At 41.9% G+C, this 15,011-nt stretch overlaps 1 protein-coding gene across 1 annotated transcript in view; it reads right to left on the reverse strand.

The window, feature by feature from the left end:
• Positions 1-977: 977 nt before the first annotated feature.
• The window catches only part of mgmt (O-6-methylguanine-DNA methyltransferase), a 58,023-nt gene continuing 43,989 nt past the window's right edge, over positions 978-15,011 (reverse strand). The window contains exons 4-6 of the mRNA XM_036547458.1: positions 14,371-14,513; positions 3,626-3,765; positions 978-1,133 (exon numbers count right to left, since the gene is read on the reverse strand). Of these exons, the coding sequence (XP_036403351.1) occupies positions 1,002-1,133; positions 3,626-3,765; positions 14,371-14,513 (415 nt within the window). The 3' untranslated portion in view covers positions 978-1,001. The remainder of the gene's footprint in view (positions 1,134-3,625; positions 3,766-14,370; positions 14,514-15,011) is intronic.

Raw genomic sequence — 15,011 nt, forward strand, 5'->3', positions numbered from 1 at the left:
CTGTTAGTGTGAACTTTACATAAGTACCTTTTCATTTTTTTCTTTGCCACTTCCCATTATCGTTGATCTGAAAGCTCTCACAGTAACACCTATACGTGCTTTTATGTGCAACGCAGAGAGATGTCTCTCCGACCGATACGGTTGCATTATATGGTGTTCTGTAGTCTCACAGGAGGAAAACAAAAACCGATGACTTCCAGCCCAAACAATTACAGTAACAATTTCAAACAATTTCAGATACAAGCTGACAAAAACATCTTCCGGTAATTTCCAACACAAACTTACAAACACTGTCTTAAGTTATTAAAGAGAGAAAGAATAAGCACTTGGGATTTCTAAGCAGCTGCTTTAAGTATATTCTGAAAGTGTGCAAAACTAAGCCTCAAAATATGTGCAACTCTACTGTTCTTAAAGATTCTAAAAGAACAAAAAAAGAAAAATTTTCTCGAAGTTTGGACTCATTCTTAATTCCTTTGTTATAACTGAAAATGCTTTTTGCGAAACATTATTACAATAGCTGTTGTGTATGTGTGCCCATGCGTGTGTCTGTGTGTATGTGTGTTGCTGTTATTGCGTTGATGCATCAAGTTTTAATTTTCATTTGCATTTATTTGTTGCACGGGCACCCCTGACTCAGATGCTTCCTTGCATACCCCCCCCCCCCCCCCCCAACTGCCACTAAAAGCCCCCCCCAACATCTCTGTGTGTGTCCCATGTGTTCATGGCCATTAGGAACTGAGCACCGGGGCAGAAAAACTGAAACGAGACACACATACTGCTGTTTTAATTCTACTGTTTTTAAAAAAAACAACAACCAAACAGAGGGCTGATACATTTCTCTCCCAATGTTGAACTGCTACGAGTTTGCCTCACTCAAATAATCACAGAGCAGCCAGGAAGTGCTTCAATTCCACCTCTGCTCAGGCGCATCAGCAGTGCTCCTGTTTTCACAGAGGGAGGGAAGGATGGCAGGGTGGGGGGGTGCTGCCGCGGCGGTGGGGTTAACCTTTGACCCCTCGGGCTCTCTCGTGCGCCAGCAGCCACTGTTTCAGGTGGTTCCCCTTCCCCCCCATGTAGCTGCCGCTCTGTCCGCTGCTGGAGATCACTCGGTGACAGGGGACCAGGAGAGGGACCTGAACGCAGAAGGAAACATTCACCCTTTTACTCTCTCTGAAAATAAGAGGAGCAGGAAGCTCCTGGGGTTTCTGTACAAGCACAGAGAATAATGATGTCATTGATCTCATATCTCATATCTCAATAATGATGTCATTGATCTCAGATCTCATATCATAGAAACTCATTCATAGAAACACTTTTTGTTCAGGGGAAAAGAGTGTCAATGTCACAAATATTGCTCTCAGCTGAGAACTGTCTCATTGTGGAACTGTACACATCCTGTCCCCGTACTGTCGCTATACTTACTGTATGCACTTTTGTAAGTCGCTTTGGATAAAAGCGTCTGCTAAATAAATAAATGTAAATGTAAATGTAAACACTTTTAGGATAACAATTTGCTTTTAGCATACTTTTACATTCAAATGCTCATTCAGAGCACCAAACATCGACACTGAAGTTCTGCAGGCAGGCGCAGACAGCATTTGGCTGACTGAGAAATATAAATGCATAAACAGATTGTTAGACTGCAGCGATACAATTCCAGTGCAGTTAGTACAATTGTAAAAACTAACAGTACAATTCCCTTCCAGATGTACAATCTGATAAAACCAACCGACTGCCTCAGTTATATTAATGACAACAGGGACTTTCTGACCTAACAACAATTTCCTGCCCAACTGCAATGCCACAATCTGCCTTCTGAGCCAACTTTGTAAATGCTTTCGTTGCTAAGTTTATTTGGTAGCTAAGGTGTCGAATTGTAATGACACACGGCAATAACAGACCGAATGCAAAGCCCTGCCATCTGTAACTGTAGCAGCCTTTCTTACCACAGGCATATTGTTTCAAATTACTACAACCGCCCGCTGTCAAAGAGAGGAACAGCAATTTGTTTCCTTGAATAAACTCTCTCCCACGTCCGAACACGCTACGTCTACAAGCCCAAAGCGCTGGCGGCTGTTAGCTAGCGATCCGGCACTTAAAGACGGTGTTTGCTAATCCGCCTCTGTCCCGCCTGTAAAGACTGAAACTCGAGGACTGTTTGTTGACATCCTTCTCCCGTGGATTCTGAGACGGGTCCCCCAGGCAGTTACCCTGGTTACAACCGCTCTGAGTGTAACCTTATGATAAGCAGGCCGTGCGTCTTTCACCCCTAAACAGACGCCGAAAGAGATCACACTGCAGTGTCGTACTTACTCAAATGTCATCACCAGCGTTTCTGTTGTGAGTGAAACCCCCCTGAGAACTTCCAGAGAACCCTCGAGGAACCAAATATGAACCCTGTGCGACTAAAGTGCTTTTGGCAAACGAGATCCAAAATCTGTTGCCGCTAGACAATTCAATATATTTAAGCAGAAATAGCTGATGACTGGCGGTCTCTGCTATTGATTAAGTGCAGCTTTCCCATAAGCAAAACAGCATGTATTTCAATTGCAAAAATGTCTGGCATTTTTATACTTCAAGAAATAAACATAATTCCACTAAATTGATTAGACAAACATATTCTGGACACAATAAGACACAAAATAACACACTTGCATTACCTATAATTCTGCAAAAAGCATTACGTTAAGATGTATGCTAGATGTGACATATCATTGGGTCAATATATAAAAGACACCACTTAAACAGCCACTATTTCAATAAACTCCTAAACTCAGAGGTGTGTTTCCTGGACCAAAAAAAAAGTATATAGGATCGATAGCAAAATTTGGGTAGCAGCTAAGTATTTTCCGCAGGTTTGCATTTTGTTCTTCTGGGTCAAGACCCACCAGGGAGCCTCGTTGTTTCCACTTCCACCCTCATCAATACCTAAATCCTGGTGAACAAGTGACACCGAGAAGCTGTAATCAATAGCTCTCCCTGTGTCTCCTTCCGTCTGGTCAAACGGTTCAGCTCCGCTGACAGGGTTGGCACTTAAAAACATGATGCTAAGTCTTTATCAATGAGAGCAACAGTCAGTCAGTACTGCAGTCAGCATTTAAACACACTCCTTCACAACCCATGCTTCTCTCAAGAAAACTGGAGAAAAACTATATAGATACACTGTATGTGTGTCTGTGCATTGATAAGTGTGTGTGTCTGTATATGTGCGTTAGTGTGTGTAGGTATGTTTTATATATGTGAAATGTTATCTCTTTGAAATCCATTTGGAAAAGCATGTCAAGTCAAAATCAGTGGTGACAGGTGTGCCAGTCGCTTGCCAACGCTGTAACTGTGATGCAGTAAAACATTGTCCTTCACCCCTGAACGTCTTCTTTCAAAGGTTCACCTTACCTGTGAAAATTTAAGGTGAAAAATTTAAGGCGAAAAGGTTTCTAGTGCTTTTCATAATTAGAGCAGAACCAACGAAGCTCAGAGGGGGACCCATTGATAAACACAGACAAAACTTCTGAAGTGGACTGATCCTACCCAGTTCTTGAATAATCTGCATCTCTCAGCTGCTGCTGGTGCCTCTCTCTACACTCTACACCCTCCTGAGGTTAAAGGTCATGTGTGAATGACTCACCGGGTTCCGCCTCATGGCCCCGCCCACTGCTCGCACCGCCCTGCCGTTGCCCGCCATCTCAGCCAGGCGCTTGTAAGACACCGTCTGTCCCACCTTCACCTCCCTCAGCAGGGTCTGAAGCACTCTGCTGGTGAACGTCTCTGCCAATGGGAGAGGGGAGAGGCGGTCACTCACACGCTGCTTCCTGCCACATCATGAGAATCACTTAATATCAACTCAGTGGAGTAAACCCCACCCCCCCCCACAACATGCTTATACACCCCCCCACACACACACACACACACACACACACACACACACACACACACACATACATATGCCAATGCAAAAAAACCCAGATAAACGTTTGTTCACACTGACAATCACGGTCACAAATCACAATTCCAGCATATGCCACACGCAGCAGTCACTACAAATCCTAGTCAATCCAGCACTTCGGGAGTTAACACCCTCACTTCCCTCACAGCGATACTTGTTTCAGTTTTGGAAAAAAAAGAGAAGTACTTTAGGCAGTTTAAGTGTCTCAACTCAATTAAAAATTAAAATCAAACATTTTTATGGGGTGTGCACTATTAACACAAGCTGATGAATATAGGTCATAACACAAAGAGAAAAGGGAAAAGCTTATTAATCAAATAATAAGGGCAATTCCAGTGCCATTAGGCCCAGCCCAATCAGTTCCGAGGAAGTGGGGTGGCAAACTGCTAAGCCTGGTGGTGTTTACACAGAGAAAGACAAAAAAAGAGAAAAGTTTACTTAACAGAAAAAGGAGATGGTTGAGGTGGGAGAAAAGGTAATCATTTGATTGACAAATCTGATTAGTCTAATATTATGACATAAACCACATTACAAAGCAGCATAATCCAAGTTATATTAGAATAGGGCCATCCTAGGAGTGAACTTCCCCTCATTAATTTATGTGGATTAGCAGAGGGCAAAAAGACTGCAAATCTGTCCTAGTTTTTATATAATCATTTAAAAGCGCACACCAATTGTGACAGTTGGGTTGACTTTGGGGTTAATCAGGCTGATTTCTCCTTTTAATTGCTTTCTATTCAGAGTAAATTCATTAGATAATGTTCTCTTCAAAATTCATGAATGACTTTAACTGAGGAGTCTGCTTTAACTGTTTTAGGTTTATTAGCCTTGCATCTGACCTGCCAGCTTGCTGTTTCTGTTTTTTCTTATTGTTAAAATGTTTGTCCTAAAATGCTAATATTAATATTATAGCCCTCATCTCTCAAGAAAAAGGTTGAGAATATGAGACTGACAATAATAATAATAATAATAATAATAATAATAACAACATGAACACGCATGTAAACTCCAACCACACTTCATTCAGAATAACCAAGTATGTTTAGGGGAACTTTCTGTGGCTGTCTTCAAATGACAGTTATTCCGGTTCTGTGAAAATATGCAATCTAAGCATAAAAAAAAAACAGAAACTCATACATCAATGATATAATGAAAATGATATATTCTGGTTCTAGGAAATAAGTAATATGTGTGGAAAAAAGACAACCAAAGACATGAATAAACAGACACAACATCGATGAACTTAATGAACATCACATATTTTGGCTCAATGAAAATATGCAATTTATGTTGAAGAAGACAGATATTAAAGGAAGATGCCAAAGGAAAAAATCAGTGGCAGTAACATCTCGATGTGTCTGTAAAGTCAGAAATGTACCAGTGGATGCTTTTAATAAATGAATTCTGTAATATGTCTTTTGAGCCTGCCAAACCATTTTTAATTGGCTATAAGTTCAATAAGATAGTATGTGTCAGCTTTTCTTTTTTTTTTTTTTTAAAAAAAAAAAGCCCCTTTTGCTAACTATATTAAAGACTGTTAAAATTTAATCACGATGCTCCTGCTCTTCTAAATAATACAGTCTGACAGACCAAATGGTGAGCGACAAGTAATCTGCAAGACAACATTCTTATTTGGACCTTTTCATCTGCCTTGTTTTCAGAAAGACTGCCCTGGGACGGTCTCAGCTGCATCTAGGCAACATTATAGTCTGTAAGCAGGGGAGGTTCCCTAAACCGTGCCCCTACCCCTGAGCCTCTCCAAACTACATGAGGCTGAGACAAGAGATAATCAAGGCAATTTGCCTTAACTTGGGAGAATATTTACAGAATCTGAAGGGGATAACCTCGATTGATATCTGCCCATGTGACTTATTAGGCTTTGTCTGGGAGAAAAAAAAAAGAAGCCCCAAGGTGCTGTTAAATAATTTTTCATTGATAATCATGCTTGTCACCGCTACGAGCCAACTTTGTGAGGAGCGACCGGGGCGGAGGTAAGCCCCTTAATTTCTTAATAAATTATTCTTTACCAAAGGATGAGGATTAGGGGCGGGGGAGGGTGCGTGGTTACTGACAGAGCTGTCAGGGAGGCAGGTGAAGGGAAAACGGGCACGCTTTAATTTATCTGCGCAGGAACGAGCAGCTCTTAAGGGATTAATCTCGGTATCTCGGCACAGCCTCGGCCCTGGGGCGGCTGGAGCGTTCAGCGGGAATTGGGCGATTGAATTTCTCAGTGACGGGGAGTCTACCTCAGAGGGCGGGCTGGGATCTCACCCGCTCGACATGAGGGAGCAACAACTCAGGTAGCGGCGGTGGCGGGTGTTGTCTTGCAGATCTCTTCCCTTTATTAAGCCCTGGCAGCGCATGGTGTACCACATGGAAACTCAAAGAGCAAAGTGCCCTCCGCACCACCCTGTTGCAAAGATCAGACCTGAACTTCACCTGTAGAATTGTGGCCCACTGCTTCTGGTGGGTTTTATACCGGTTACTCCATCTCGTACACACAAAGGCATCAGCAGGTTTTGAAGCATGCTTTCAATGGATCCTTTTGTGTCCTAATTAAGAGTTTCCAACAAAGGTCAGGACCTCCTGGGGTCCATGAAGAATGTGATGGAGAAAGTATATTCACTTTATGTAAATGATCAACATCTACAAACACATTTGAGAAAATACCTGCATGTATGCTGCATAAAAATCACAGATGTTATTCTGAATATGTGAAATATTTTGAATTATATTACACAAATTTTTACTCACAGGAGTGAACTACTGTACAGCAACACTTAATGAAAAGATCACACCCAGATCACTCTGCCTTTGTATCTTAGAGACCAAGTTCAAAACAATACACAAAACTGATTGCTGAATGCACGTAAACACATTGCTTATGTTCAAGCGCAATAATTTCCTCAATCGGTGAGGTTTCACTGTGACTGAATCTAATGCTGCTGACCGCTTTCCTCACAGACGGGTTCTTAATTCCGGAACGTTATTATGACACTCCTGTCTCTAAGAGTGACACGGAGTGAGTGAGAAGGCTCCTCCCTCCCAGGACACACCCGTCCCCCTGTCCCACCGTGCCACGCCGTGCGCTGGGACCTGCGGAGAGAGAGTGTTTTGTCTTGTGATTAATATTAATACAGAGGAGCGCGCGGCTCTAAACGAGGGGAAGCTCTTTGGGCGGGACGCGTGCGTGACACGGCTGACAGCTCGGTGCCTCGGTGACACCTCGTCCTGACTTCAGACGGGATCAATTAGTGTCGCAAACGCGCAGACAGGCGCAGGAAAGACAACCTGAGAGTGTCAAACGCACACGCGCGTACACACATCTCTGACACGGTGGAGTCTGTGCTAATTTACATTGTGCAGAAACGTCTTAGGATTAACTTATTTCCATTGACTTAATTATTTACTTAAAAATTCTGAGGAACCAAAAGTAGGGGAGACATTCCCAACAAACTCAAATGTCAATAACCATGCATTTAATACCCAGGCAAATTAACATATATGATGTATTAGACTGCTATAGTTCTTTCCTTTTCTGTAGACAGGTATAGAAACAAAAGCAATACGATTTATTGTTTGCTAATGTGGAATATACTTTTAGCAAAATATACCAAGTAGCTTGTAAAAGTTCAAACAAGAACAATATACCTATCTGTTGATCTTGATATACAGAAATTATGTTGTAACATACTGCAAGAAGATATTGCAAATAAGATTAAAATATATTAATGCATATCTAAAATATATTGCAATACACCAAAATGGAAATGATTCACATATCTTAAATATATTTACTGAGGTCAAAAATATCTTCTGTAATATAGACTCTCAATATACGATTAATTGTAGGGGTCTATCTATCCATCCATTACTTTTCTTTTGGTATCTCTTTGTTGAGTACATTGAGTGGCTACACTGCGAATGGGGGAAATACAAAAACCATGCAACAGATATAAAATGATGTAAAAATGACAGGAAACAAACGCTGATGATGCAGATAGCGTCACCTTGGTGCATACTATACTTTTCCGCAACAGAGCTGTTTCACTTGTCAGTCAAAAATGTTACTGGATATTTATTAACATATTAATAGGTGGTTTATAGATATGTCATAACATCCTAAAATGTTTTGTTTGAAAATCATATCATTTCTGGCAAAGTTTCTTAAGATGAATTATGAGAAAAAAATGTACAGTTCCATGTGAATGGTATGTCATAATCTGGAGCAATCCTTGTGTCATACTTCAGACTTATCCTCACAGAAGCACAGATTCAAACACACCAAGTTCCTGTATGAAATCTCCTTTGCTATTTGCATTTACTTTTAAATTTACTGTAAAATTAATAACCAAACATGTTTTCCAGTTTCACCAAACCTTAGTGCGCTCGTAAACAACCCTGTCAAAAGGAGCGACGTCAAAACAACATCAGAATTCCCTTTTCCCCCGGCTTGCTTGCGGAGATGAAACCATTTTTTTTTCCAGTTTCTGATCAAATTGACTTCGACCTTAAGTAAACACTCCTCGACGCACATTGGCAGAGACGGATATTGAAAAGTACTCTCCAATTAAATATGGGAATCTTCCAAAAACGGACTGCTGCTTTTTACTTCCACTGCTGATGCCAGCTTCCAGCAGGAGGTCCGGCCTTACAAATGCGACGGGAGGAAACTCCCAGGCCTCTACAGCGGGAGCAAAGCTGCGGTCACACACTGAGACACCCTCCTCTCTGGGAGAAAAATGATTGCCCTCAGCAGGTTTGGAGAATGGCTTTCATTAAGGTCACTTTAGGTGACAGAGGTAGTGCTGATCTCCCGTGGTTAATGAAAGGTTTAAAACAGTGGGTGAGGAGGTCAGGACCCTGTTTTGCTGGGGACCACCGATGTCAATTGTTTAAATAAGGGTTGAAGGGACCCTCTGAAATCTTCACCTCGCGTGTACCTCAGACACGCCATAAAGACGTTACAGGTCATTAAATTCCATAAGGAAGCAGATTACACTGCTATTGGCGGCTTGGGAATTGGCCAAACTGGATTGGCTGGAGGGGTATGTGTTGCTATCGATCAGCAGAAACCAATCGCGCAATTTTTATGCTGACCATTTTGGGTAATATTTATGATTAAATGGGACAGACTAAATGTCCGATGATTCCTATTCAGAAATCTGGAAAACAGTGCAATTTATGGATGGTGGCTTTGAATGACTGTGATCTCCTATACATTGACAAATTATTATATGAAGCCTTTAAAGCACACCTTGGTTTAATTGTGATTAATAAATCAAAATATCATTAAGTTAATGTTATGGTGCCCAGTTGTGAAAAACAAAACTAATCCATTATTCGCAGCTGAATGCATGTGCCAAGCAGTCTCAAAAACTGACAGACTGATGCATACGGTGTATACAGCCAAAGACTGTCTCAATTTTTAAATATTTTTCTGATTCTTTCTGAGTAAGAATAACTTGTATATGCCTATGTACATATATTTATCAGTCCCTAGACATTTTCATATTCTAATGTTTGTGTTGTCTACAAATTAGCATTGAGATAAATAATTTTTCAGATTGAATATTTAATTGAGATTGAATGTTTTAGTGGTGCATTCCAATTATGCACTATTAACAATTTTTTTTTAGCAACTTTTGTACAGACCTCCATTTCCTGTTTCCAGAGCTGGGAGATGGAAGGTTGCTTTCCTCACTCAGTATTTTTGAAGGGATTCACGCATCTGAAGCCGCATGAAGTCTCTCTCAGATCCGGGAAACCATTCGGACAACTTTCATTTTCCTAATTCCTCTCCACATCAGAGGGGAAGAGGAAAAAAAAAAAAAAAAACGCCACCCGACCCCGTGCCATCGTGAGCAGGTGATTAAACCTCGCAAAGGAACGGTGTCACCGCAGCTCTGAGAGGTCCTCCTCTTTAAGTCACATGCTGAGGGGGGACACCCTCGTCCATTACTCGCAGATGCATAATTAATGAAGATGAGTATGCATAATTCTTGGAGCCCATGCTCTGTTCAAAAGACACCCCCCCACCCGGAATCCTGTGATGAAGAGTGCGGAAGACATGTGGTGAAAAGAGTAACCATCAGAGGAATCTTTTAAGCATCGGCGGTGAACATCAGAGGGAGAGAGTATCTGATAGCGTTCCCTTTTTAAGGAACTACGTCCCGTTTTCCTCATTTTATCCCAACATCACTCGCGCTTTTGTATTTTGTAATTAAACACTATATGGCCATTTTTCCAGACTAGGAATTTGCTTTTTTCTTTGTTTTCACTGTAATCGCTGAAATAAAAAAAAAGAGAATAAAAGAAGGTAGAGATATAAAATGAAACTGAAATGCATCATAACTTTAAATTTCCTCAGTGTTAAAGCACATCAGCCAGTTACGTATAACAAACAGATGACACTCAGTGATTTGTTGTTTTAAAGAAAATATTGTAAGAAACTGTATAATAAGAGGTTTATGCCAATATTAACTAATAAAAATGTTACCTGTCTGCACAGGCAGCAGAGAGTCCTCATGGGGGTGACTCAGGTATCCCAGGTGAGCAATAAGGTCCCTAATTTACATATGCAGAATGTTTCACTCTGACAAACACACAGAATTCTGCATAAATGAATTCCCATCACTGGCTTATCTACTGGACTTTACCCACAACATCTTTATTGCTTAAATGTTAACTTGCTGCACGTGGTATGCTTTCTGCTTTATAGAGGACGTAATCAATATGTGTTATCAACAGAAGCTAACAGTGTTAAACATATTTTTAAATGCCACTACACCATTACCATTGCTCCTCTCACAGGGATGAAATTCAAGGACATGCCACAATATCTTCCGTGAAGGGAGCTTCTTGCTGATGCTGAGACATTCTCACGTTATGTTATTTGTGCAGGTCTGTTGCCAGTACAGACTGTAAGTACGTATGCACTGTGTGCATGAATTTCATTGGTTTTTGTCCAAACTATTTGGAAAGAAAATGCAATCCCTCACCAAACTAAACAAACATGCTTGTTTGTTTAGCTTGGTGAGGGATTGCTTTTCTTTCCGAATGCTGTGGGTGAAAGCATTTCTTGTTTTAATATGTCCACAGTGTCAAAACAATATGTCTAAACACCAATCGGGTTGGCTAAGACTTTTGAAATCCACACAAAACACAAGCTGACATATCTATTTCCATTCTGATAAATATGAGCAGGCTACAGGCACGGCTTCTTGACTTTATATCGCAGGACTTAGTGCAGGACACAGGACACAGCGCTGTAGTTTGTGATCGCAGCCATGTGCTATCATTGCAGATAAACTATTCTGCGCATGGTGCACGGTGACATTATTATTTGATGTTTCCATGCTCAGTGTGCAGGGGGTTCACTGGGTGATGCCGTCTGCAGCGGCAGGCCATGAGGGTGACGATTTGACATGCTCTGTGTCGAACGTGCGCCATGTCATCCGCCTTAATTTCGCATACTAACGGGAGGGCCTGCCACCTCTCGTCAAAGGAGGTGAGAGACCGTCTGCGCTCCTTTCACAAATAAACCCTAACCCCTGAAGAGAGAGAGAGATGACACTGCCCAGAGTCCAATGAGACTAAAAGGCATAAATGTACAATCATAATGACTATTTTATGGATATATTTTAGAAATCACTTTAAATATATTTAATCCGCTCTCCTGACTAGAGAAGGGGTTACAGGATTGCCTTGTTCGCCAATGTATTACTTATTCATGTGGCGGTACACGTCGTAACACTGGAAAGTACATCAAAAAGTGTTAATGGTTTCAATATTTAGCTGCTGCAGGGAAGAGCTCTCTAAAGAAGACAGAAAAAAAAATCCGGCTAATGGCTATGTCTCGCCATTAAAACGAAAAGCTTAATGCATCTTATAATCAGGAGACAATTTGCAAATCATTAAGAGAAATGTAAGATTCCATTAAAATACAAATCAAGTGGCCCTCGCCGGACTAATAATCTTTTTTGATAATATTTAGCATTTTTTTTATGTCGTCTGTCCCTCCTTTGCACAGCCACTGCAAATGAGTCTGCTCCTGAACCTGCGATTCGCCGGGACCCGCCACTTTAACGAGAGCCAGATCCCCGCGCCTGATCTCCTATTCAGAGCAGGTACTAATGAAGAATTCCATATATTCTGAAATTTAATTAAAACCCCAAAGATTTCAAATTAGATGCAATCTGAAGTGCCTGGGGCAGACCCACATGCACTCGGTGGCGGGGGTATCGCGGCTGAAAGTTGATATCGTAATTGGTCTTGATGTATTTTTGTGTTGCCAGGGTGCGGGAGCAAGGAGCTCATAACCATAGAGAAATCCTCAGTAGATTACCTGCTCATTGAAAATGCCATCACTCAGGTAGTCCTGCGCTAAATTAGCATGCTGCTAAAACGCACAAAGCGACGTGGAAAGGGGAGGGGGTGGGGGGTTGATCGGCACAGCTGGCCCGTGCTGCCAATGAGTTATGCATGCCCCACCACTACTGCCTTTCTTCTGTGCAAAAATATGCTCCGATGAATATTAAAATATAATTGGCATTCAACCTGGGTAACTCGAACCGTTTTGTTATTTTCTTTTAAAACGATTTGGATCCTCAGCGGTTATTATTTTCAAAGAAACAATTCATCGTCTAATGACACCGAGGTAATCAAAAACGATTTTGATTCTCAGGCAGAGGTCTTGGTAGAGAGAGGGATACTTTTATGTGTTGCCTACTGTTTTGTTTAAAAATTCCTTTGAGCATCTATTCTGCGGCACGCGAGGAGTCTGAATTAGCTTATGACAGAGTGGGGGAAGTCTCTCAGTCTCCACACAGGAAATATCACTGTTACTCCCCAGTCATATAGATTTAACTGTAAAATTATACACATTTTTCTACACACTGAAATGGTCTTACAGTGCATGTCTACATAATATTCCTGCTGCAAAAAAATTGTATTTAGCTGATACTGTCTAGTAGTGAAATTACACTGCTCCTGGGAAGCATATATACTTGCATACATATATACATTCATAATTCCATATATCTTTTAAAAAGCACCACAATAGTCTCAAAAATATGGTACATTATATACAAGTTGACAGATTGTAGGAGACTAAAAAAATAAACACAGAGCAACACTGCACTGCCTGTGAAACCCTGTTTACTGAATAAAATTGTACATGTTAAGCTCCGACGGGGCAGTGATTATGAGGTCTGTCCCTTTCTGCGGGGAAGTGGCAGGAGGACAGGAGCTTGTAAAAAGCCTTCTGCAGCACTTAGCGACGTAGCATCGCTCTGCCCGTCAGACATTCGCACATGAAATTGTAAAATATGTACCTGCCAATCACTCCAATTTGAATTTCCCTTTGATATGAATGAGAGGATGGAAGATTGAAATATGATAACTTGTATCTCACCATAAATATGTCGTGTCCAGCAGTGTGAAAGAGCAGTAATTTTGCAAACCTTCTCCGCTTGCTCATATTGGGGGGGTGGGGGGTGGGAGAGGGAGTGAAATACAGACAGCTGCTGAAATGTGCAGGTCTGACAGCGCTATCTGTCTTTTTGATTTAAATGGAGTGCTCTGACTGTGCCAGGATTGGCTAGGTCTCGAAGGCACAAATTCAGATCTGAATTCAGTGTGAACAATGCCTTTACTGACTTTTTTTCTCCCTTTATGACCTTCAAAAAAAGACTTAAAGCCTCGGGTTGCCCAAATTTCAATATGCGCTGCCAGATTTTGGGTTTGTTTTTTGGTTTTCCTCTGTAAAGCGATGTGTGCATGCACGGAACTAACGCATCTTTAAAGCATCGTAACACAAACCCAAATGTGACCAAATGCGGCTGTCAAAATATTAATACAATTTACCAGCTGTGATTATGATTCCAGGAGAGAATTTTCACCGCGTTTGCCATTAAAACTAAAATAATATCAACATGTGACCCAATTACTTGGCATGTATATATGTCTATTATGATTACATTAGCATCTCAGTCGTGTCCACACAATGCTAATGAAGGGGGGTCTCGGCACGCTGTTGTCACCAGGAGCTTCTGGCTTTGTGAGCGATCGTCTATTCTTCACGTCTGCCCCCCCCCCCCCCAGCTCTGTTTTTGGCAAAAGGACAGGTCAGGCTAACAATAGGCTCATTGAAAACTTCACAGCCATTCACATGTTCTCATTTTCTAAACCTCCAAGCCCAGCAAATGTCAGGAGTTGAAACTGCGCTATACTCTCCCCCCCGTCCCGGCCAAGAATTATGGAAGCGCGGGCCAAGACTAACACAGCCCCTCCCGGAGCGGCGGAGGATTACGGGGCCTGGAAGCCATCCTGCGTCCTGCACCGGGCCTGGTTTTTGGCGCGGGCGGAGCGGGGCGTCTGATCCTACCCAACCCCGAGGCTTTCGGGGGCGGTCGTCGGCCACGTACCTCCGAGCAGGAGGGGGTGGTGGAAGGGGGGCATGGGGAGGCCCTCCGTGGCCTGGGGGTCACTGAAGTACGCCTGCAGCCAGTCTGCGCAGAGCCGCACGGCGGCCGGGGTCTCGTCCGGGCCCTCCGACGCCACGCAGCCTCTGTGGAGGGAACAGGGGCCCTGCTTAATGTTCATGTTCACGGTGCAACAGCTGATCATACATACCTCATCCAGTCCATACTTATTCCATGTATGTGTCCTGCCCCACTGTTAGATAGATAGTACTTTATTGATCCAAAAAGACGATTGCCTTGTTAACAGTCAAGCATGTTAGGAACAGAGATATACAAAATAAAATAAACATAAAACAACAGGACAATAAATTGAACAATAAATACTGCAATTGCAACTGCACCATTAAAGTAACTAGATGCAGAATTTCGTTAATGTCCGTAGTGTGCTTCTTGCATGTATTGCACTTATATATTGTACATGATGAGTTCCATACCTGATTGCAAATAATGTTGCAGTTTGTTGTAACACTACTGTTGTTTGGTATTTGTCGTTATCACTTTGACGTAAGCACTACGAGAGACACTGGTACTGAAGTCAAACTCCTTGTATGTGCAGAAGCATGGTTGGCCAATAAAGTCTGATT

This window comes from Megalops cyprinoides, chromosome 15 (genome assembly GCF_013368585.1).
Source record: "Megalops cyprinoides isolate fMegCyp1 chromosome 15, fMegCyp1.pri, whole genome shotgun sequence".
Lineage (NCBI taxonomy): Eukaryota > Metazoa > Chordata > Actinopteri > Elopiformes > Megalopidae > Megalops > Megalops cyprinoides.